General features: G+C 43.6%; 2 protein-coding genes and 2 non-coding genes across 6 annotated transcripts in view; 1 reads left to right on the top strand and 3 right to left on the bottom strand.

The window, feature by feature from the left end:
- Window positions 1–1,703, top strand: part of IMMT (inner membrane mitochondrial protein) — a 38,370-nt gene extending 36,667 nt beyond the window's left edge. For all 3 annotated transcript variants that reach the window (XM_048849182.2, XM_048849185.2, XM_048849184.2), the window contains one exon: window positions 731–1,703. In XM_048849182.2, the coding sequence (XP_048705139.1) occupies window positions 731–1,338 (608 nt within the window). In that variant the 3' untranslated portion in view covers window positions 1,339–1,703. The remainder of the gene's footprint in view (window positions 1–730) is intronic.
- Window positions 1,704–2,100: 397 nt separating this feature from the next.
- PTCD3 (pentatricopeptide repeat domain 3) overlaps window positions 2,101–20,535 on the bottom strand; it is a 40,048-nt gene continuing 21,613 nt past the window's right edge. The window contains exons 14-24 of the mRNA XM_048849186.2: window positions 19,834–19,884; window positions 18,579–18,653; window positions 14,779–14,807; window positions 14,034–14,140; window positions 10,636–10,714; window positions 10,441–10,531; window positions 9,784–9,869; window positions 8,529–8,677; window positions 7,590–7,631; window positions 5,296–5,454; window positions 2,101–4,194 (exon numbers count right to left, since the gene is read on the bottom strand). Coding sequence (XP_048705143.2) covers window positions 4,140–4,194; window positions 5,296–5,454; window positions 7,590–7,631; window positions 8,529–8,677; window positions 9,784–9,869; window positions 10,441–10,531; window positions 10,636–10,714; window positions 14,034–14,140; window positions 14,779–14,807; window positions 18,579–18,653; window positions 19,834–19,884 — 923 coding nt within the window. The 3' untranslated portion in view covers window positions 2,101–4,139. The remainder of the gene's footprint in view (window positions 4,195–5,295; window positions 5,455–7,589; window positions 7,632–8,528; window positions 8,678–9,783; window positions 9,870–10,440; window positions 10,532–10,635; window positions 10,715–14,033; window positions 14,141–14,778; window positions 14,808–18,578; window positions 18,654–19,833; window positions 19,885–20,535) is intronic.
- On the bottom strand, window positions 9,977–10,108 carry LOC125636317 (small nucleolar RNA SNORD94). Its single transcript, XR_007356553.1, has one exon. It is a non-coding gene; the product is annotated as a small nucleolar RNA SNORD94 (small nucleolar RNA).
- Window positions 17,001–17,133, bottom strand: LOC125636319 (small nucleolar RNA SNORD94). Its single transcript, XR_007356555.1, has one exon. It is a non-coding gene; the product is annotated as a small nucleolar RNA SNORD94 (small nucleolar RNA).

Here is a 20,535-nt window from a genome sequence, read left to right as displayed (position 1 = left end):
AATGTTTTGTAATGACTGTGATGTAGCAGAGCACAATCCAGACTAGTGGGGTACTGTGTCAACCATGCACCCAAGATTGCAGGGTCTTACAATACCTTGCTGTAAAAAGAAAAGGAGTACTTGTGGCACCTTAGAGACTAACCAGTTTATTTGAGCATGAGCTTTCGTGAGCTACAGCTCACTTCATTGATGATCACCTGAGAGAGGTTCTGAAGATCCAAGAACAGGAACTCAAGCTGGAGTTTCAGCAGGTAAGAGAGGGGAGATCTATAATGAAATGGCCAGGGACTACATGGCATGGTAAACCAGTTTATTTGAGCATAAGCTTTCGTGAGCTACAGCTCACTTCATTGATGAAGTGAGCTGTAGCTCATGAAAGCTTATGCTCAAATAAATTGGTTAGTCTCTAAGGTGCCACAAGTACTCCTTTTCTTTTTGCGAATACAGACTAACACGGCTGCTACTCTGAATACCTTGCTGTAGTAGTTCCTGCCTAGGCTGCTCACAAACAGCCTTCTAGCATGCTGGCCATACCCTGTGTTCGTGTAACTGCAGACTGCCAGCTATACACTGGTTTTCACCAGGCTTGATTCTACTGCAGGGTGACCCCAATATTCATTGGCCTATGAGGGTGCAATCTTTAGTTACTTTACCTTGATGTGGCAGTCTCTCTCACACACACATGTCAATGTCAGTCTACAAAAACCTCCTCTCTGGGTTTATTCTGCAGGCCACGCAGTTGCTGAAGAAGAAGCCAGAAAGGCACATCAGTTGTGGCTTTCAGTTGAGGCTTTAAAATACAGTCTGAAGACGGCATCTGGGGACAGTCCCACTGAGCCACTGGAGTGCGCAGTTGAGGCCATCAAAGCCAATTGTTCTGACAATGCATTTACCGAAGCCTTAGTGGCAGCCCTCCCCCAAGAATCTTTGACCCGGGGAGTCTATAGTGAAGAAGCACTCAGGGCACGTTTCTGCACAGTCCAAAAACTGGCAAAAAGAGTGGCCATGATCGATGAAACCAGAAACAGCTTGTATCAGTACTTGCTCTCTTACCTACAGTCGCTTCTCCTGTTTCATCCTCCGCAACTGAAACCACCTGCTGAGCTCAGCCCTGAAGATCTGGACACATTTAAATTACTATCCTATGCTTCATATTGCATTGAACATGGAGATCTGGAGCTGGCAGCTAAATTTGTCAACCAGCTGAAAGGGGAGTCTAGGAGAGTGGCACAGGATTGGCTGACTGAAGCTCGAATGACCCTGGAAACGAAACAAGTAGTAGATATCCTGACTGCATATGCCAGTGCAGTGGGATTAGGAACAACTCAAATGGATTGATCTAAGCTAGGGATCTATACTATACTTGTGGAAGCAGCCTAATGCAGAATTGTTTAAGTGCTGGGAAAAAATCAAATGATCTGTGAAGGGTTTGCAAACAAGGACCTTGGAAGGGGTAGAAATGAGTTATGTCACAAACCACAGGTACCGTCCTGTTTCCGTGCACTGAGCTGACTCTCACCACCTGTTATATTTGTCTTGGTTTCAGTCGTTATCATGACAAACACCAGGATGCTTTCTCTGCAACTTGTGTAGCCGTTTTCCAAGTTGTATTGATTTGGCTTGTGATTCAGCCAAAATGTTTGTAACCCACCATTATTGATTTGCCAGTTGGTGCCATTGAATAAAACAAGATGTAAAACCCATGTCTCTTCTATTATTCAGTTCTCTTGCTTAAATCTGTTACCAAATAGCTGATAGAAACTTTCTGCATTTGCTCCTTGTTTGTATCTCATATGCACATAGGAGGAAGATGAGATTGCAGCATCCAGAGAAGATCATGCAAGGGTTGGTAGTGGTGGCCTGAAGCTGATGGTGGCAAATAGTTGCCACATCTCTTGGTAACTGTTAGTATATATTCTTGTTTTCAGGGTGTAGGAATTTCAATTTATACCATCACTAGCCCTTGCCTTTTACCCTACATAGTATAATTGCTGGTGCTATTTCTTGCAGTTGTATTTTAAATCCTTGTAGTGCCAGGTTAAGTGCATAATCTAGAATTAAAATATCTTCGTGCTTGGGCAATTACAAATACACATCCTCTCACTGTATAAGGAAATACTTTAATTTAGTAGTCTGTTAAACAGCATGGTCTGTAGTTAGGACAGGAAGTTTTCAGATGTGTGAATAGTATCATCATTGACAATGAATTGGTTTAACCAGAAAACATCTTGAAAAATATTTAAAACTCATTCTGTGCCTCTATCATGATAGATATATTAAGTATCGATCACACAAAAAACACATTCAGACTTGCAAGAAACTTCTGCTAGGTTTCCTGAATGCCTCCCTGTTCTGCATGTTTAGGGCTCATTAGTGGTAAGGAACTTTCCTCCCTATGTTTCACTTTGAAGTGTAATGTTAATCTGGGTAGAATGTATCAGCTCTCTTTAACTTGCCTAGAACCAACCACATTCATCAGTATCTCATGCAAGGTGTCCTGCCAAACAAATGACTAATTTATTTACAAAACATACAACAGATATACACTGCTTACTGTATTTCAATTCCAACATGGAAGATAGTGAAGTAGACCTGTTCAAGCCTTTATTTACCCTTATTCCATATGAACTAGTTAAAATATCAATTTTTCCTGCCATTTCTGGCATGTTTTATTATATATTTCTGCATGGTTAACTTTGCCTTGTGTTTTAGAATCAAAGAGCATAGAAGTGGGATATTTACTTAGAACAGATATCTACAACCCTATCACAATTAATTCACATCCCTATAATGTTAGCATTCCAATTCTCACCAGCAAAAACTGCTATTTACTGTCAGCTTCAAACATTTGAAAAGGCTTGTGTGGGCTTAGCAGTACTCCTATAGGAAAATCCCGGTTATACTGACTGCTCTATTTCAGTTTTACATGAACCTAAGACCAGTGGCTGAATAATACAGTAGGAATCTAAGCTACTACTGTAACACTCTAGCTCTATCCTCATGGTTGACAGATCCAAGCAAGACTGGGTGACATGAAGGCCAGCCATTCCCTCCACTGGCTGAGAAAGTTGGAAACAACTGGTTAGTTCCTTGCACTATTTTTTTAGTCTAGCTGTAAATATGGCAATGGGAAGACAGGAAGAAAGAAAAGTTTCCCTCATTTTGCTTAGGGTAATTAAGTGTAGTATGGCAGACACTCCTGTATTACTATGCTGGTAGCTATAGAAGTGATCAAAAGGATGTTACCTATGAAAATGATTGATTTGTGCCTTGAGGGTCTTCATACTACCCAACTGATCCTCTTCCATGAAAAGATGATTCATCTCAGAAGGCAGATTAAAAGACTGACAAACTCCCTCTTCCCACAGTGGAGCCTGCGAGGGTAAACTCTATCCTTTGGAGTGGGTGTGTTACAACAACATAATCCTAGTGATATCAGTTCAACAGAACCATCAAGCTTCTCAAGGCAGCACTGCCTATGCATGCTAGAAGACAAGGTCGCAGTAGGCCTCTGCTGGAGGGTAGAAGCAGCATCTTTGAGTACACCAGCCATGTACATTTTAAGGTGAGAATCACACCCCCAGCTTGCAGGGTAGCTGGAGCCTTAGAGGCTCACAGTAGAGCAGCTGTCATAGCCCATTCCTGAACCCAAGAGGGGAGAGGTACCATAAGCAAGCCCCTGAAGGAGTCTTCATAGATCAGCTCCATTATGTTGCAGAGTAACTTAAACACTTTGACTGATTGCACAGGGCTGGTAAGAATGTTTCATGTAACATGGTGAAACAGTAACTAAAGGCTGTTTAAATTCACAGACTAAGTCAATAGAAAACAGGTAATTGTCCCAGTAAGGCTCATGTGTCTCCTCTCTACCCCCTGGACAAGTCACTAGAGGAGCATTTACCAGGGAAGAACTTCCATTGTCTTTCCTAGCTGGCTTGAGGGTAGTAGTGGAAGGAGAGGTATCACTGCAAGCAGAAGAGTACAAGCCTCTTATTCCTAGCGTCCTTTGATCTGTCACGTCCAATGGAAGGAGAGATGTGAAATCATGCATGCAGCTTTCCAAAGCAGCCCACACAGGCCCTAGTAGTGAGAAACTACTCCCATTCTTTGTTACACAGGGAAAGCTAGAGAAATGGGTCCTAGTCGCTGTCACTGCTGTCACTGCTTTGGGAATCAGCATCTTCCAGCACATTCCTGGGGAGAAAAGGTGCAATTTAACTTGTGACACTGTTACACAAAGGACAGTTCAATGCCCACTAAGCTGCTTCCACCTATCCATACTCCTCCCTGGTAGATAGCTCGCTTCCAGAGGGAAATGAAGGAGACCACCCACTCATAAGGCTCATTTTGTAGCAGGAGAAGCAGGCTGGAATAGGAGCCAGGCCAGATTGGGCCTCAAGAGGAATAATTTCAGTTCTGCAACGCAACTTTCAGAGTAAGGGTTTCCTTTCCTTTAGAGTGTTAAGGGTTACCCTGATTTTTAGCTGCTCCAGTAGTTTTTTCAGATAGAAGTCTTAGATAAAAGTGAGACATTTAAAAAGCAACATTCTAAGAAACTAATCTGACGAAGCCCACTGGAAGCATTATCTACTGGTAACGTCTCTGAGTCACTGAGCTGAGAGAAGACCGCATGTATTTTCAGATGTGGCTTGAGTGCCTAACTAGACACCATCCAGGCTTTGATTTTCCAAGGTTGGGTGCTCAGCACTACCCCATAAATGAGTTCCTTTTAAAGATGGTCTCACACTGGGCACCCAAAAATCCGTAGTCACTTCAGCCCATTTTTGGGGGGGTCTGGGGGTGTTACTCTGACTAGACACAGAAGGGCCAGATTTTTATAGTCATTTAGGCAACTAAAGATGTAGACAAAGTCTCACAAAGGTGTATATCTGCAGCTATAGGTGCCCAAAGTGCCATCAAATGCAGCTTCGCTGTATCTCTGTTCAGTTTTCCCTGGTTTTGAGGATCCGTCTCTCAGAAACAGGAGGGTTTTTGTTGTTTTTAAAAGAAGTTATGTAGTAAAACTACACACAGGCAGGAGACTCACTAATCACTTGAATCTAATCACCTTAGTGAAGAAAGGTGCTAAATTACAAGTGGTAGGAGTAAAGCCTGGGATTAACATTGAGGTTTTCTGCAACCGAGGAGGACTGGCATGATGCTTACAGCAAAGCTGTGTGTGGCCTTCTGAAAGCCAACTCTCCCATAAGCCATTCGCAGAGAGGGACACAGACTTTCCTAGTTACTGCTGACAGTGGATATGGAACAACAAATACATAAAACAATCCATCTTACTTCTGTTCTTCAGACAGTTCAAACTCCTCTATCACCCTCCTTGCAAGCTTTGCAGTTGTAGGTAGACCGAAGGCAGCAGCCAACTTCACTAGTTCAACCGCCTGATCTGGAGTGTTGCTTTGTTTAGTGCAGGTCAAGATCTCGTTCATCACCTTGTCACTGCAAGTGAGAAGCAAAGAGTGAATGCTCTGCAGAGCCAGAGATGTCTGGGTTGGGAAGGAATAGGCTGAACTCCAGTGTGGGGGTGTCTACAGCACACACAAGCCCTCAGGAATTAACTTCACTTGCTGAGTTTCAATGCTTAGGAGATTTTCAGAACCGTTCAGCTCGGGCCTAAGTGCTCTCCTAGAAATCAGTGGGAGTTTTAGCTTTGCCTTTAACGTAAGTAGTTAGGCCAACACTTCTGAAAATGCCCTCCCTAACTGAGGAACACGTTACTATACATGTGACCATGTGCGGAACCTCCTCACCCACACCCGTCCCATGCTGGGCAGCGCCTCTCAGTGGTGGAGACAGAGTTACAGGAGCTTAGGGTTAAGTGGCATTATTTTTGAGCCCAGTTTACAGATCGTTCTCACAGCCAGCCCCTCTCCCATTACTGGCTGACAAGGAATTAGAGCATCTTGCTTGAACAATACCAGAGGCAGTGCTCAGAGCTGAGCCCTCTAAATGATAGGCAGAGCCCTAGTCTGTTGTAGGGAGCTGCCTGTAAGAGTGGGTATGGGGGAAATTTGCCTTCTCTACCTTCCCCAACAAGCTCAGCATGGGGGTGGGGGGGCCACAAAGAACAGTTACTTCTGGAAAGCTGCCAGTCTGGCAGAGCTCTTAAGGTGGTTGGCCAGGCTCCCTCCTCTCCTGCTGGAGGTTCCACATGTTGCTGATGGGGAAGAGGAGCATCTTCAGCAGCTACCAGAGAGATGAGTAGGACAAGGGGGTGCAGCTAGGCCACTTAAACTAAAGGAGCTTTTTCCTGTTCTATTGGCAGCTCTCAAGGAGCAGCTTCCCTCCCAACACATTCAGAGCTGGTGGCCACTGAGGACTAGCAGCCATGCTGAAAACTTCAGAATTCTCCTCCCTCCCCTCAGCACAGATTCCTGCTGGGGCTCTGACTTCGCACATCAGCTCAGGGGATTCCACTAGTGCAAGTGCTTTGAGACATACATATGCAGGTGTATGCGTGGAATTAAACACGCAACAGCTCCTTCCTGTACAATACCTAATTCCCACTGCAAGCGTATCTAGGCAGACTGGCTGTAATTACTAGAACTAATTGATGCTTGGTCAGGACACCAGGGCCAACACAGACTCCCGTTGTAAGAATCAACAACCCCCCCCCCCAAATAATTTTCTGAGGTAAAGATCACACTGGTTTAAACCTGTTAACTTCTCTTAGGAGTTTAAAAATTTCTATTTTTAAATGAAGCTTCTTTCTAGAGCTTCTCAAAAGGTACTTAAAACCCCCCCACTCTGGTCAGTTTCATTTTGAATGCTCTACCAAACATTTACAAACTGTAAAGTGATCTGTTCAGGAGCTGGTGTGATCTGAAGAACTCCAGAAGCCAGTAGGAGCACCTATTGCTTTCAGCTAGAGCGTCGAATGCTAAGTATGCTAAAATCAAACACCATCAATCTTAATATAAGAATGGCCATACTGGGTCAGACCAATGGTCCACCTAGCCCAGTATCCTGTTTTCTGACAGTGGCCAATGCCAGGTGCTTCAGAGGGAATGAACAGAACAGGCCAATTTATCAAGTGATCCATCCCCTGTTGCCCATTCCCAGCTTCTGGCAAACAGAGGCTAGGGACACTTTGGGGTGATGTTGGCTGGGAGAGTATCAGATAAGCTGCTCTCCGTTTCTAGTGGAGAATTAATCTGGCCCCACACTGAGCTGTTGGGCTTGTCTGGCAACACACTTTGAGCTGTCGGGCCCATTCAATTATTTTATTACCCATATCTCAAGAGTCTGACACAAGGGGGGGAAAAAGTCACAGCATCCAGAATTTTAACGTTTCAGGGATCTCACTCAAACCAACCTCTGCCCCTTGACCATGTCCTGGGGCAGAAAGAACTCTCAGCATAGGCTTTATACTGGGTAAACAAAGAAACCCTCCCACACTCACCAGGGAGGCCAACACCCAAATGAAAAGTATTGAATTTAGGAATTCACTTAGGAAGTGAAGGTGTGAAAATCACACTACAACTGCTACCGTCACCTAGAAACACAGTGCAAGACCTCAACCAAAGTAGCGTGTGAGATTTGCCACCTGAAGTCGGACCACTAAATGAACTCACCTGGGGACTCTATTGTTTTTTTTGAAAAGCTCCAGCATGTTCCTGTTTGAAGATGAAGGAAAAAAACAACTGAAGTTATAATGTCAGTCTCATTCTAAGATAAATGTCTGCTTGGAACACCAGTAAAAGGTCCTTAATGAGAACCACTTTCACCACAATTTGGAATAGACCCTTCAATATGGTCTGCTCTCTCACCAATATGTGGAAAACACTCATTAAGGAAGGAGTGTCTATGGTATACACATTTTGAAATATTCACTGATTTTATCTTCAGACTAAAATGACTGATTAATTTATGTCTGCCTTAGTCTTCAATATACTAAGAAAAATGTCACTGCAGGCATATATGCGGAGTGTGCACTTAAAAAAACCCATTCGCTTTTAAAAATATTAAAACAGATGCAAATGTACAACTTTATATAAAGGCATCCACCTCTTGGTCTGTTCCCAAACGTATTGATCTAAGTGAATCAATGGGAGATTTTACTTTAATGGGAGTTGGATCAGATCCCAAAATTGCAGATTGGACATTTGAAGCAACAAAATTATTTTGAATTGAACCTCTGTATTATGGCAAAGTTAGAAGTCTCCAAAAAAAAACCAACAATTTTTTTTTTTATTAAATAAAATGCTCAGAGATACTATTTTCCTTGGTGCATTTACAAGACATCTGGCAGCATAAAGCATTTTGCATGCAAGTGAGTAGAATATTCCCTGTGCCAGCTATCATATTTACTTCTAGGTCATCTTATTGAGTGGAAGACTGTAACCTTGAACTAGTCAGCACCAAAGAGGGGACAAACGTCAAGTAAAAATACCAGAATTTAGCAGGTTTCTTCCCATTTACGATAGAGTTTAAAAGCATCTGCACATCACAGACTGAATTGGAGATATCAAGGATGCAAGCAGGACAAGAATTCATAGCAGCCACACACTTACCAGGCTTCTTGGATTCTCCCCACCCTTGAGAACAGAATGGCAATGTTACCCAGAGCACTTGATGTCCACCCTAAAGGGACCTGGTTCCTCTCTCGAGTTTCAAAAAGAGATTTGATATCTGCAGCACAGTTGGCAAATGACATCTGAGTCTGTGAAGAGATTACTCTATTAGCACCCAAACAGCTAACATCTGGTTTACCAGTGAATTGTCTACCATGCTTTCAGCATCAAAAACACACCTCTTTTGTAGGAAGACAGCTCCACCAGAAAGCTCTTAACTGGACGATTTTTAAGCACCACTGCAACTGTAAGTCACTGTATACTAAGGCAAGAAAGGGGAATACTACCAGGTGACGTTCGGAAAGCTGCAGCAAGCTGCTTCACAATAAACCATTGGGGCCGGGCATGTTATGAGCATCTACATTTGCACATTTTTTAAAAGTAATCTCAATGGAGGAGATTTTCAAAAGGCACAAATGGCAGCTATGCATCTCACTCTCCTTGAATGTCAGTGAGAGTTATGGAGCTAAATGTCATCGGTCTCCCGCAGTGAAAAACAGCTTTTCTCAGAGTAAGTCAGATGTATATAGTCTGTAGATTTCTTGATCTTACAATTTTTGAGTCATCTTGAGTCAAGTTCATTTCTGGTTTAACTCCACTGAAGTCAATGGAGTTATATCAAGACGGTGGAATTTGGCTGCTCATCTCTACAAAGTCAGAGATGACAAACCCAACATGCCCCAGAGAGAGACCAATTTCATTCTAGGAGGGAGAGATCTATTTGTTGTGCACAGTCAGATTTGGAGCCTGAACCCCTCTCCATTTACAAGAAAATTAGTTGCTGGCAGGGCGTTCTCATGAGGGACCCACCCAAGTACTGGAATTCACCACCCTGGTCCCTAATGTACTGACTGTCAGGGCATGCTGCAAAGCCCACCTTTTTTGAGGATGGAGGCGCATGTTGAAAGCTGATGCAGGTTTTTGGGAGGATGCTGAGCTTATTTGCCATATATTGAAACCTCAAACTAATAAAGGTGCCTAGAACCCTTAATAGGAACTTTAAATTAATCTAAATATATAGGCTTGTATTATTTGTGATCTCTATGCAGTGAATGGAAATCCAGGATTCTCTACATGATGGTTCTAGTTACTCTAATACTTTGCACTTAGTGTTAAAAAAACAAAATAACGCCCCCAATGGACAGTAAAGTCAGGGTGACACTTTCACCCTCACTGGTCACTTCATGAGCCTCACCTCCTGAGGGTGTATCTCCCTGGCCATCAGAGCCAACACCTCCTCCAACAGTTCAGGTCTGTTGCTAAGACCAAGCTGTTTGATCTCTGATTGAAGGAAGAGAGTGGTTAGCAATGGTGCCATTACTGCATCGGACACCCAGCATTCCCTCCCAAGGAGCAAGCAGGACAATTTTTAATAGTACATTTAAAGAGCAGCTCAGATGTAGGCACCACTCTCATGTAAATGTTCTGACTTTTCCCACCACATGCAGGACAAAAACATTTACATTCAGCTCCCATAATGCAGCTGAGGTCCGTACCCCTGCGCCAATCATCATTGCCGTTTTAAAGGAAGAGCCATGTATTTTTCCCTTCAACGAATAGTTCCACTAGTTGTACAACCTCTGTTGTCCACCCTCCCTTTAATCACCATACTAAGATGTCCTGATGTTGCATTGTGAGACTATCATGGCTGTGAGCTTGTGTTCGGAAGATGCAAGCAGGACAAACATCACAGCAGCATGACATTGTACTGCAATAGTTTATGGCTCTCACCATGGAGGCATTTAAGTGGCTCTTCAATGACTAGTATGCTGCCTTAACCCTTTTAGCAGGTGAGCTGTATGGGCAAGCCTTAGGTTACCATAAGGAAGCAAGAAACCAAGCTACCACTAACCTTTCCAAATCTGAGGGACCATTTCCAAATGGTTGGCTGTGTCCAGTGCTTGAAGGAGATCCCACATTACTTGAGCATTTGGGTAGAAGAGCTGATGAACAGAGACAGCAGTTTAGCCTGGTAGGATTGCCTTGCTCTTCCAGATTTATATCGTAAACATGAATGCTACCCAGATACATTGAAATACCATCTTACCGAAGGGACCAGTTCTTTATACCACTTCAATATGACATCGAGTTGTTCCATCATACACAACAGACTAAAGAACCTTGCACTGCAGAAAAGGGAAAAAAATGCAGGCTATCAGAACTTGGTAGTAATTAGATTGGCTGAAATGGACAGAAGCAGGACCTGTAAATAGCAATGCTCAGATCTGAATGAAGTAACATTTCCATGACTAGCATGAAATTGGACATTAAACAGTCATCTTTGAAAAAGTAATGTTTTTGGTTGGTGTGACCCTAAGAACCCTCAATGCCATCTAGCAAAGGGTTCACTGTTCTGTAACAGCAACTCCTATCAGGCCTGACAAACTCACTACACCTAACACACTGCTCTCATAGTATTTTCCCAAAAAGGGTAGTGAGGTGTCTAATGGAAGCTTATGTCATACTGATCCTCCTAATCATTGTGTGATGTAAGTACGGGTGATATTTAAGAAGCTGTATGTACATACTTAAAATATGTTTAGAATCTGTGTCCTAGGCAGAGCTGACAAGCTGGTTTTGCCAGACAAAGGGATGTGGAATTACCTATCCACTCTGTCTCTGATGGAAATTAAGCCAACACAAAGCAAGCCCCATTTGCATGAAAAGTCAATAGGAATAACAGATTGTTGAGGGGAGAGAAGGAAAAGTGAACTCAGCAGGGGAGAGCACCCCAGAGTCTGAGCCTCAGGGAGTTGTCTGACTCTGTGGACAAAAACAATGCATTTGGGGGTATAAGGTGGCACCAGAACCCCTCCTGCCCTTGAAGGGGTAACCAGACAGTGTGGTTGCATTCATGAAAACAGGATCTCAACCAACCTAGGCTGAAATACAGCAGAAAAGGCTTAGCTGAGACAAGACTACCTTAGACAAGGATTGTTTGCAGTGTTTTTGTAGCTGTGCTGGTCCCAGGACAAGAGAGACAAGGTTGGTGAGGTAATATCTTTTATTGTACCAACTTCCGTTGGTGAAAGACAAGCTTTCAGGCTCCAAGAGCTCTTCTTCAGGTCTTTACACAAGGACTTCAGCCTGTTAAGTGTCAGTCTCTAGAAAGAATGTTACAACTTTTGCTTTATTTGTAACCTGTTGTTCTTAGTATCCTTGATCACTGTCTCTTAAAACTTAACTTTTATTAATCAATTTATATTTGTTTTCACTGTAAATCGATTACAGTGCTATATTGTTATATTGCAGCTGAATCAAACAAGCTGGAGCGTTTATACTATTCCCTGGGGTGCAGCAAACAGGTTAATTTCTGTGACTGTCCCGTGACAGGGGCCGGACAGCAGAGAGGAATGTTCTGCAGGGGGGCTCAGGCACTGGGGAACAAAGCAAAGTTAGAGCCGGCGGAGTCCTGAGGAGAATGCTTGAGTGGGTGAAAAGCTGGTGATGTGCAGGATCTGGCACCCAGCTACCACAAAAGGGACTCCCACAAGGCAGGGGGCAGCAAGGTGACCCCCAGTCCTGGGCATCCAGAGAGAGTGTCACGGTGGGAAAGAACTTCTAGGGTTGATGTAAGTGGTAGGACTGGTTAGAATTAGGATGCAAATATCCATCTTGACTTGCAATATACTAGTTCCAATATCCAAAGTTTAGGGATCTCTTCCATGTAACTGCAGATTAATGTTCACATAGAAATGGATGGAAAATGAACTTGTGCCAACAGCCAGATTAGAATGTAGGTCAAAGAGCAGCGAAACACAATCATCCTACTCCTCCTACCATGGTGTAACAACCCCCACTCCCCAAGTGTTCCCCCAATTCATTGACAGGAAGATCCATGCACTTTGTTAAAATAGCCAAAACCCTGCCCTTTTAAACTTGTTAGAACCGTTTCATTGGTACAGTATCCAGAATAGGTGAACACAGAGAAAACATTTTTGCCCTATAGATAAGAAACAATTTCTAAGACTAGTAACAGAATATTTTTGTGAGCTGGTGATTGGCCAAGAAACTACTTCACTTTTGCTTTACTCAACAGACTGTCCTAGAGCCACAAAGAGAAGCAACTCATCAAATCAAGTCCCTGACCTGATGCAATGAATGAGACTGCTTATCATCTAAATCCAGTTGTCTCCTTTGACTTAAATTATAGACTTTAAACTATAGACTAATAAAGATCCTGTCAATCCTATTACACTAACAGTGTCTTCATGGATACTGATTCCAATACCGAACTCCTTTCTTGGTGCTTCTTTAACCCTATCCTTCCAATGGGCTTTTCTTCAGGTCACCTCAGCATCTCTCTTGATATTTCCTATTATGCTCAATTAGCATGATGTCTGAGAACCTATGGATATGCATGTTTTAGATGCTACTGTTAGACCTGCACAACACTAAGTGTAACAGGATGAAATCTTTACCCCTTTAGGGGTAGAAGCAGGGGACCTGGGATCAGCCAACCCTATTCCAGGGCTAAGCCCTTTTAAAGAGAAGGCATGCTGGGATACCTGGTTCCCTGAAGGACATGGAGAACTACAGTCCTTTGTGGGGGTCAGAGGGGCCGGTGACAGCCACATGACCAGCCACAGTATAAAAGGAAAGCCTGAACTTTCACTTAGCCTGTGAGGATGGCGGGAGAGTAGAGTAGAAACACTCTCCAGAGTCCAAATCCCAGGTTGGAGACTGCAAGGAGCAGGAGCCTCAGCTGAGAGAGCTGCAAGAAACTGAACCAAGCCCTAGTAAAGGACTGGAAAGCCTTCTGAGCCTAGAGGGAGGGCTACATGGACACTAAATCCTATTATAAACTGAAAGGACGAATGGATCCCAGAGAACATGGCTAGGCTAGAAGGTTTGATGCATGTTATTTTATGGTAACAAACTATACCTAGAAGGGGAGTGGTACTGTGAAGAACTCTTCATTTCTTGTGCTGGTTTGATCAGAGACCAAAAGTAAACTGAGACAGTGGATAGGCGAGACAGAAGATTGGGTGAGCCCCTGCCTCACCAAGAGTTTTTATGCTTCCTCTATTCTGGGCAAGAAAATGTGCTGGGTGAAAAGACAGAACTGATTTTCCTATAATGTAAGTGGGGCTGTTTAGGGGAAGTGATTTTGAAACACTGAATCTTGTGTCCTTTCAAAATTATTTATTCTACACATTTAGTCTGCTAGCAGTTATGAATCTTAATCAGCTTCTTGTATATTTTAAAAAGCTTTCATTTTACTGTTAGATGAGAACCACAAGCAAGCTATCCCCACTCCTACTCCAAAGGATAGACTTAAAAAGTTATCTGTATTCTAGCTGATGCTCACGAAAGTCTCTTTCTGCATAAAGAATAGTTCAATTTTCAAATCCTAATTTATTAAATACTGGTTTATGTTTAAGTAAAATGAGGACAGTGTTCTTAATATATTAACGGTACTAAACGTAGCTGCACCAAACTTACCAATAGAGAGACTGTCGCTGTGCATCTCCTATAAGTTTCCAGTTGTCTCCTGTCTCCAGTACCTTATGTAATCTATATGCAAGATCAACATCCTTAAGACTGAAGCACTGCAATAAACAAATGCACATTTAAGTTGCTCAGATACAACACTTACATCACATCCTTCTATGCATGCCATCAGAGCTATTTACAGAGTCAATCAGCTGATCGTGAAAGGAAAGTTTAAAGACAAGATGTGAAGAAGCAATTCAGTGCAGTGATGGATTAACTGTTTCCTTGAGCTAAGACGAAGAATCACTTTGGCTGGCTTCATTTAAGGGCAAGTTAAACAAGTGGGGGTGTGTGGATCTTTTGAACAGTGTTGAAGTGATCAGAAAACATATAGTGGGACAGAGAAATACAGTCCAAAAAAAGAGAAAAAGTATCCCTTTATCTGTATTGCATGCTGGAAGTTGCCTGGATTGTGGCCCACAGGCAGATGGGTTACTGATTCAGTGGCTGACAGGGGCAGAAGAGAATTTCAGACTGGGAGGTACAAATGAAACAATGGGGAAATGAAAGACTACTGGAGGCAGCCAAGGCTGGTGGAACTAAATGAGCAAGGAAAGCAAATAGTTGAAGCTAGTCTGTGCAGTAGGTTTGGAATACCCAGAGGCAATTCTAAACTAGATTTATAAGCCTGCAGGAAGGCAATGAAATAGAGGAACTCATTCAAAGTATTAAAATACAAGCAATGAATACTTACTATTCGCATTGCACTGACAAAGAAATTGTCTGAAAGGAAAAAAAACATCGAGTCCATTAACATCTAGTTTTGAGAAATACTAACCACATCTCTAATGTGGTCTCACACGAAACAGGAGAGGCTTTTCCAGTTATACAGAAGACTTTGTAGTTAAGTTTGATAAAGTAGCTGGGACTCCTGTATTACACTTTTAGACTCAGGCAAGAGATCTGTTCGGCTAGCCAGCTTCTGGGAGAAAGACATCTACAGAGGACTCATATTCAGGAGTAGGGCAGCTTTGTGAAAACTACATTCATCTGTTTGCTTCAGGACAGTATTTTCAGAGTCACGCCAGTAAGAAGAGCCACCTGCTTCCCACCTCCACAGCCTCCAGTAGAGGCTGTAGGAACACATACATAAAGGCAGACACTTCCCAAACTCCTTTCTTCCCCTTTGCTGGGGTACATACTAGAGCATTGTTTCCCAAATGCCGCCACCAGGGGCTTTTCTTGTGGCCACAGCCTCCTGGGCTGTGATGGGGGGGAGGGAAAAGTAGAGCCCCCTCCCCCACCCTGCTGCTCCTGGATGCTGGGGCGAGCAGCAGGTGTTGGGCCCTGCCCCCTTCTGGAGTCATCTGGGGCACAATGCTGTAGGAGCGGGCTGAGTTCCCCATTTTCCCCTGGGTGGCAGGGCTCAGGCTTTGGGCTTCAGCCCTGGGGTAGCAAGCTCTGTCCACGGGCTTCAGTCTCCAGCCCTGGGCTCTGGCTGTGCAGTAGCCGGCCCCAGGCTCCGGCCACATGGCTTCAGGCTGTGCCTGGACCCCATCCTCTGGCCACGTGGCTTTGGGCTCTGGCCACAGGGCTTCAGGCTCCAGCCCCGCATTGCCTCCCCCAACCCTCCATCCATGGCTTAATTTGTCTCCAGGCTTGCCAGGGCGGATTAAGTCTGCTGTGAAAAGTGATACTTGTACGTTTGTTAATATCACTTTTCACAACAGACTTACTAGCTAGCAATAAATAAATTACAATGCTTTGGATGTGTAAATGTGCATATTTATTGATTAGCTTTAGGATAACCAAAGTATTTTAGGAAAAAGTGAGATAGCGGCCACCAAAAAATTTATCCTGAGAACCCCTGCACTAGAGCATGTACAGCAGTTGCCTCCTCCCCCTTTGCCTACATACTTATTCACTCTTCATCACCAACAGACTCCTCAAGTAGCAAGAAAACCACTTCCCTTCCACCTCTGATAACCGCAGAAACCACTAAAGAGGGGAAACCATTCAGTCAGGGAATATGGAGAAGAGCAACAGCTGTGCAGACCATCTGTGCATGGGCTAGAGAAGTCTTCCCGGCAGTTTTTAAAAACAAGTTTAATGTAAGAGTGTGCAACTTGTGCTCTAAATTCAGGTAGTGACTGAAATCATGGCTGTTTGTGGACAGCAATATGGATGAAAGAATCTAACTGAATTGCCTTTGGGAGATGTATTAGGCCAGAAGTGGGCAAACTATGGCCCGCAGGACTGTCCTTCCTGGCCCCTGAGCTCCTGGCCTGGGAGGCTAGTCCCCAGCCCCTCCTGGGGGACCGGTTAGCGGTCGGGGGTGTGGATAGGGGGTTGGGGCAGTCAAAGGACAGGGAGCGGGGGGGGGGGGGGGTTGGATGGGGGTGGGATCCTGGGGGGGCAGTTTGGAGTGGGGGGAGGGTCCCAGGAGGGGGCAGTCAGGGGACAAGGAGCAAGGGGGTTGGATGGGTCGGGGGCTCTCTGGGGGACAGAGGGTGAGAATGGGAGGGGGCAAATAGGGGGCGGGAGCCAGGCTTCCCTACCTGGCCCTCCATACAGTTTTGCACCCCCATGTGGCCCTTGGGCCAAAAAGGTTGCCCACTCCTGTATTAGGCTCATTGTGGCAAGGCATTGAAGAGTTAAGATGCCTTTTTAGGACAGAAGTACCATCCTGCTATTAAAATGTTTAGAATATCCATCAGCTATCTGCATTATAACCTACAAATCCTTTGGGATACAAGGTCAAGATCTTGCAAAGGACATTTTAAATTGGTGTGTGGTTTACAAGGGCAAGAGTGAATATATACACTGCAATGCACTCCAAAGGGGCAAGACTCCATTTTAGTGAAAGTGCTAAGTTTAGAGGAACGACTGGAAGTCTCCAAAAATAAGTTGAGAAATATCATGCACTGGAGAAGTGTAAGAATGATTTGTTGTTGTTTTTTTAAGAGTTTAATTAAAGCAGCTCAGACTAGGCACAAGTCTCATATAAATATTCTCAGATGCCCCACTACACGCAGGACAGAGAAACATTTACATTCAGCTCCCATGATTCAGCTGAGGTCTGTACCCCTGCGCCAATCATCATTGCCTTATTCAAAAGTGATATTTCTTTCGTGATTCCAAAGGAACATTAAGAGCAGTGTGGAAGAGTCAGCAAAGGGCTAGTTTTTGTTCATTTACATGGTCTTTTCCTTCAGTGATCATTACTAGCATTTCACTCAGTCTGTACCATGTCTGATATGAACGAGTGTACTGAGTAGTTCTAAATGCGAAGTAAGACCATCCTTAGGGTCAAGCCACAGCGCATTAGGCTGCCACACAGTAGTCAGTTTGAGATGAGACTCCAGGTCCTTAGTTCCTGAGACACCGTGAATGGAAGGGTCTCAATCCCCACAGGAAAAGCACCTGTCTGGGTCACTCTGTGAGTCCCCTCCAACTAACATAAGGAGCGGTGCTGAAAGACAGCAGAAGCAGTGTGGGGTGAAAAGCCAGTGTAGAAGGGCCAAAACTTTAATGTAAAACATTAAGGGCTTGTCTACACTTAACACACTGCAGCTGCATTGCTGTCGTGCTTCAGTGTAGACACTACCTATGGTGATGCGAGGTGTTCTCCCACTGGTGCAGGTAATCCACCACCCTGAGAATTCTTCCATCAACCTAGCACAGTCTACATGGGGACTAAGGTCAGTTTAGCTATGCTGCTCAGGGGTGTGGATTTTTCACATCCCTGAGTGACATAGCTGAGCTGATCTAATTTTCTAGGGTAGATCAGCCCTAAGACTAGATTATGTGGCAGACAGATCATCTGAAGATTAGTTTTCCAGGGTGAAGAAAGTTTCTAGCAGAGTAGCCTAGTGGACTACTAAACATCTAGCAATACACATTTGTCAGAAATACACTTGTTGAGGCAAATACAGTAAAGTACTAGTTTCTTTTCTACAGCACATGCTTCAAAATCTAATTTTAGAACTAATTTGTTCAACCCATCTGACATTTCCATTCACTGATCGAATTTGCCCAGTACAGCAATAGCAACAAGACACGTGGGACATTCTGAATCTTTGCCTCTCCTCACCTACCACAGAGTAGAGTTGTTTGAAGTACTGTTTTCCAGTAGGCTTCATTTTATACAATTTTCAGACCAGGACTAGGAGTCTAGAACTAATCACACAGTTCTGCAATCAAAACCCAACTAATATCAAGAAATGCAGTGACTTTCTGGAAATGCTAGCAGACATTCTTCTCCAGAACGGTGCGGCGCTGCTCCACTTGCTCTGCTCGATACTGTCCCACGAGAAAGGAAATGCTGTGTCAATACTGTGGAGCACCTTTAAGACAGCTGGTGTTTTGTGCTCCACCCCATCAACAAATACTGTACTATATTTAGTCAGAGGTAAACAAATTAGTAAGCTACTAGCTCAGAATACACTTGGTTTACCTATGCCTGCTGGACTTATCTGCAGTTGGCTGGACAGCTTACCCGTGTTTATTATATCAGAAGAGAGAGCAAGTTGTTAGATATACCAAATTACTTACCATCATCTGGATCCCGAGCAACAAAAGTCTTTCCTTCAATTTCATCCATCACTTCATAGATCATTTCCATTGAGCCTGGGGCAGATATGATAGTATGACAAACATATATGCAACTATCAGAGCTCCACTGTGTTACACAGTTCATTGACAAGATATGTCTAGCAAAAGCACCGTGGAAATGGAACCAGGTGTTGGTGGGATTCTGAAGGCAGCTCAAGTAACAGTTCTTTTTTCTCCCTCTCACTATGGTTTTGCTGCTCCAAATCAACTGCAGTTTTATTTAAATTAAAAATTGCCTGACATTGGATTTACATAACACAACAGGATGGCTTCAGAAATGTAGACATTTCCTAAAAGACCAATTCAAGATCCCTCCCCAAAGGCCAAGCAAACAGGCCTTAACAGGCAGGGGATTTGCCACAGCGGTTGATGGGATGAGCAGACAAAATCCAACCCACTCAACCACAGATACCAGTGCAGCTGTCCCACAAACATTATTACAGCCTATGAACTATAGTAGTGACCACTGCATTCTTTTCTTCCCCACCCTCAGGGATTTTGGCTAGTGAACCATGGGGTGATGGATTCCACAGGTCAGACCCCTGCCTTTCTCCCACCCATGCTACACAGAGTACCATATACAGCACTGTTCCCAAGCAGCAGGGGATGCAGAGTCCCTCTGCATGGCCTCTCCCATGTCCAGTGTAGTGCTGTGTTTATGGCTTGCAAGAGTGTAGGATTTTCCAACTAATGCATGGTCATAACACAGTCTTCTATTTGCTGATCTCCATGTGGAAAGGTTTCAGAGGAACAGCCGTGTTAGTCTGTATTCGCAAAAAGAAAAGGAGTACTTGTGGCACCTTAGAGACTAACCAATTTATTTGAGCATGAGCTTTCGTGAGCTACAGCTCACTTCTCACGAAAGCTCATGCTCAAATAAATTGGTTAGTCTCTAAGGAGCCACAAGTACTCCTTTTCTTCATGTGGAAAGGGTATCTCTTCTGTCCCCACAGAAAGTTCGCCAGAGAGAAGCAGCCTCCTCTCCTTAACACATGATAGGAGCCCCCTTAGCTTTTTCTAATGAGCTATTTGGGCAGTGCAGCAATCAGAGGGGCAATGCGCATGATCCTTACAAGATAGTTGCATGGCATGACAGTATTTTCAAACCATCAGAGTGCTGCTTTCATCCAAGCCACTTTTAGGCACTCAGAACAGTTTGCAACTAAGACACAGAGCAAGTTTACATTGTACGTACCGGATTTATAAAATATACCAAGGAGATGTTCAAACGTTGCAAGGCTGGGTTCTGCAAAGTACAAAGATACTGAAGTCAGCCTGGTAAACGGAGGCAGGCAAAGCTTTACAACTGAACTCTAAAGTAACAGCAAAGAGACACGCCCAAAGAAGTTATATATATTTTGTCTATTAATACCTCTGTATCTGCAAAAGATTTATTAATAGCAAAGGTTTCTCAGAGACTGAAAAATAAATTAATAAATAATACTAACATGGCCCCAGAGATGACATTAACTATATTATTTTACCTCTTAAATCAGTGGAGTAAAAGAAGCCACATTTAGAACTTGTGTAGTTAATAGTCTATTTGACTATTCCTATCACACATGGAATCCTATGTGACACATTACAGATGTACAATTGTCCATAGATTAAGACCTGAAGGGACCACTGCTCATCTAGTCTGATCTCTTTCAGTCAGTAATTCCTGCATCAAGCCCATAAATTCTGGTTAAAATAGAGTGTCTCTTTTAGAAAGACACCAGTCTTGTTTTAAAGACTTCATGGGATACAGACTCCACATCTCTGGAAAAACTGTTAATGACTATTTACCCTCACTGTTGAACATACATTCAAACTAGAAGTAAGGTGCATCTAGCTTCAGCTTTGAGCAAGTCTATATCATTGTGCCTTTTTCTGCTAGATTCACATGCCAGTTATC

The sequence above is a fragment of the Caretta caretta genome, chromosome 4, assembly GCF_965140235.1.
Source record: "Caretta caretta isolate rCarCar2 chromosome 4, rCarCar1.hap1, whole genome shotgun sequence".
Lineage (NCBI taxonomy): Eukaryota > Metazoa > Chordata > Testudines > Cheloniidae > Caretta > Caretta caretta.
This window is presented reverse-complemented; position numbering and strand designations above follow the sequence as displayed.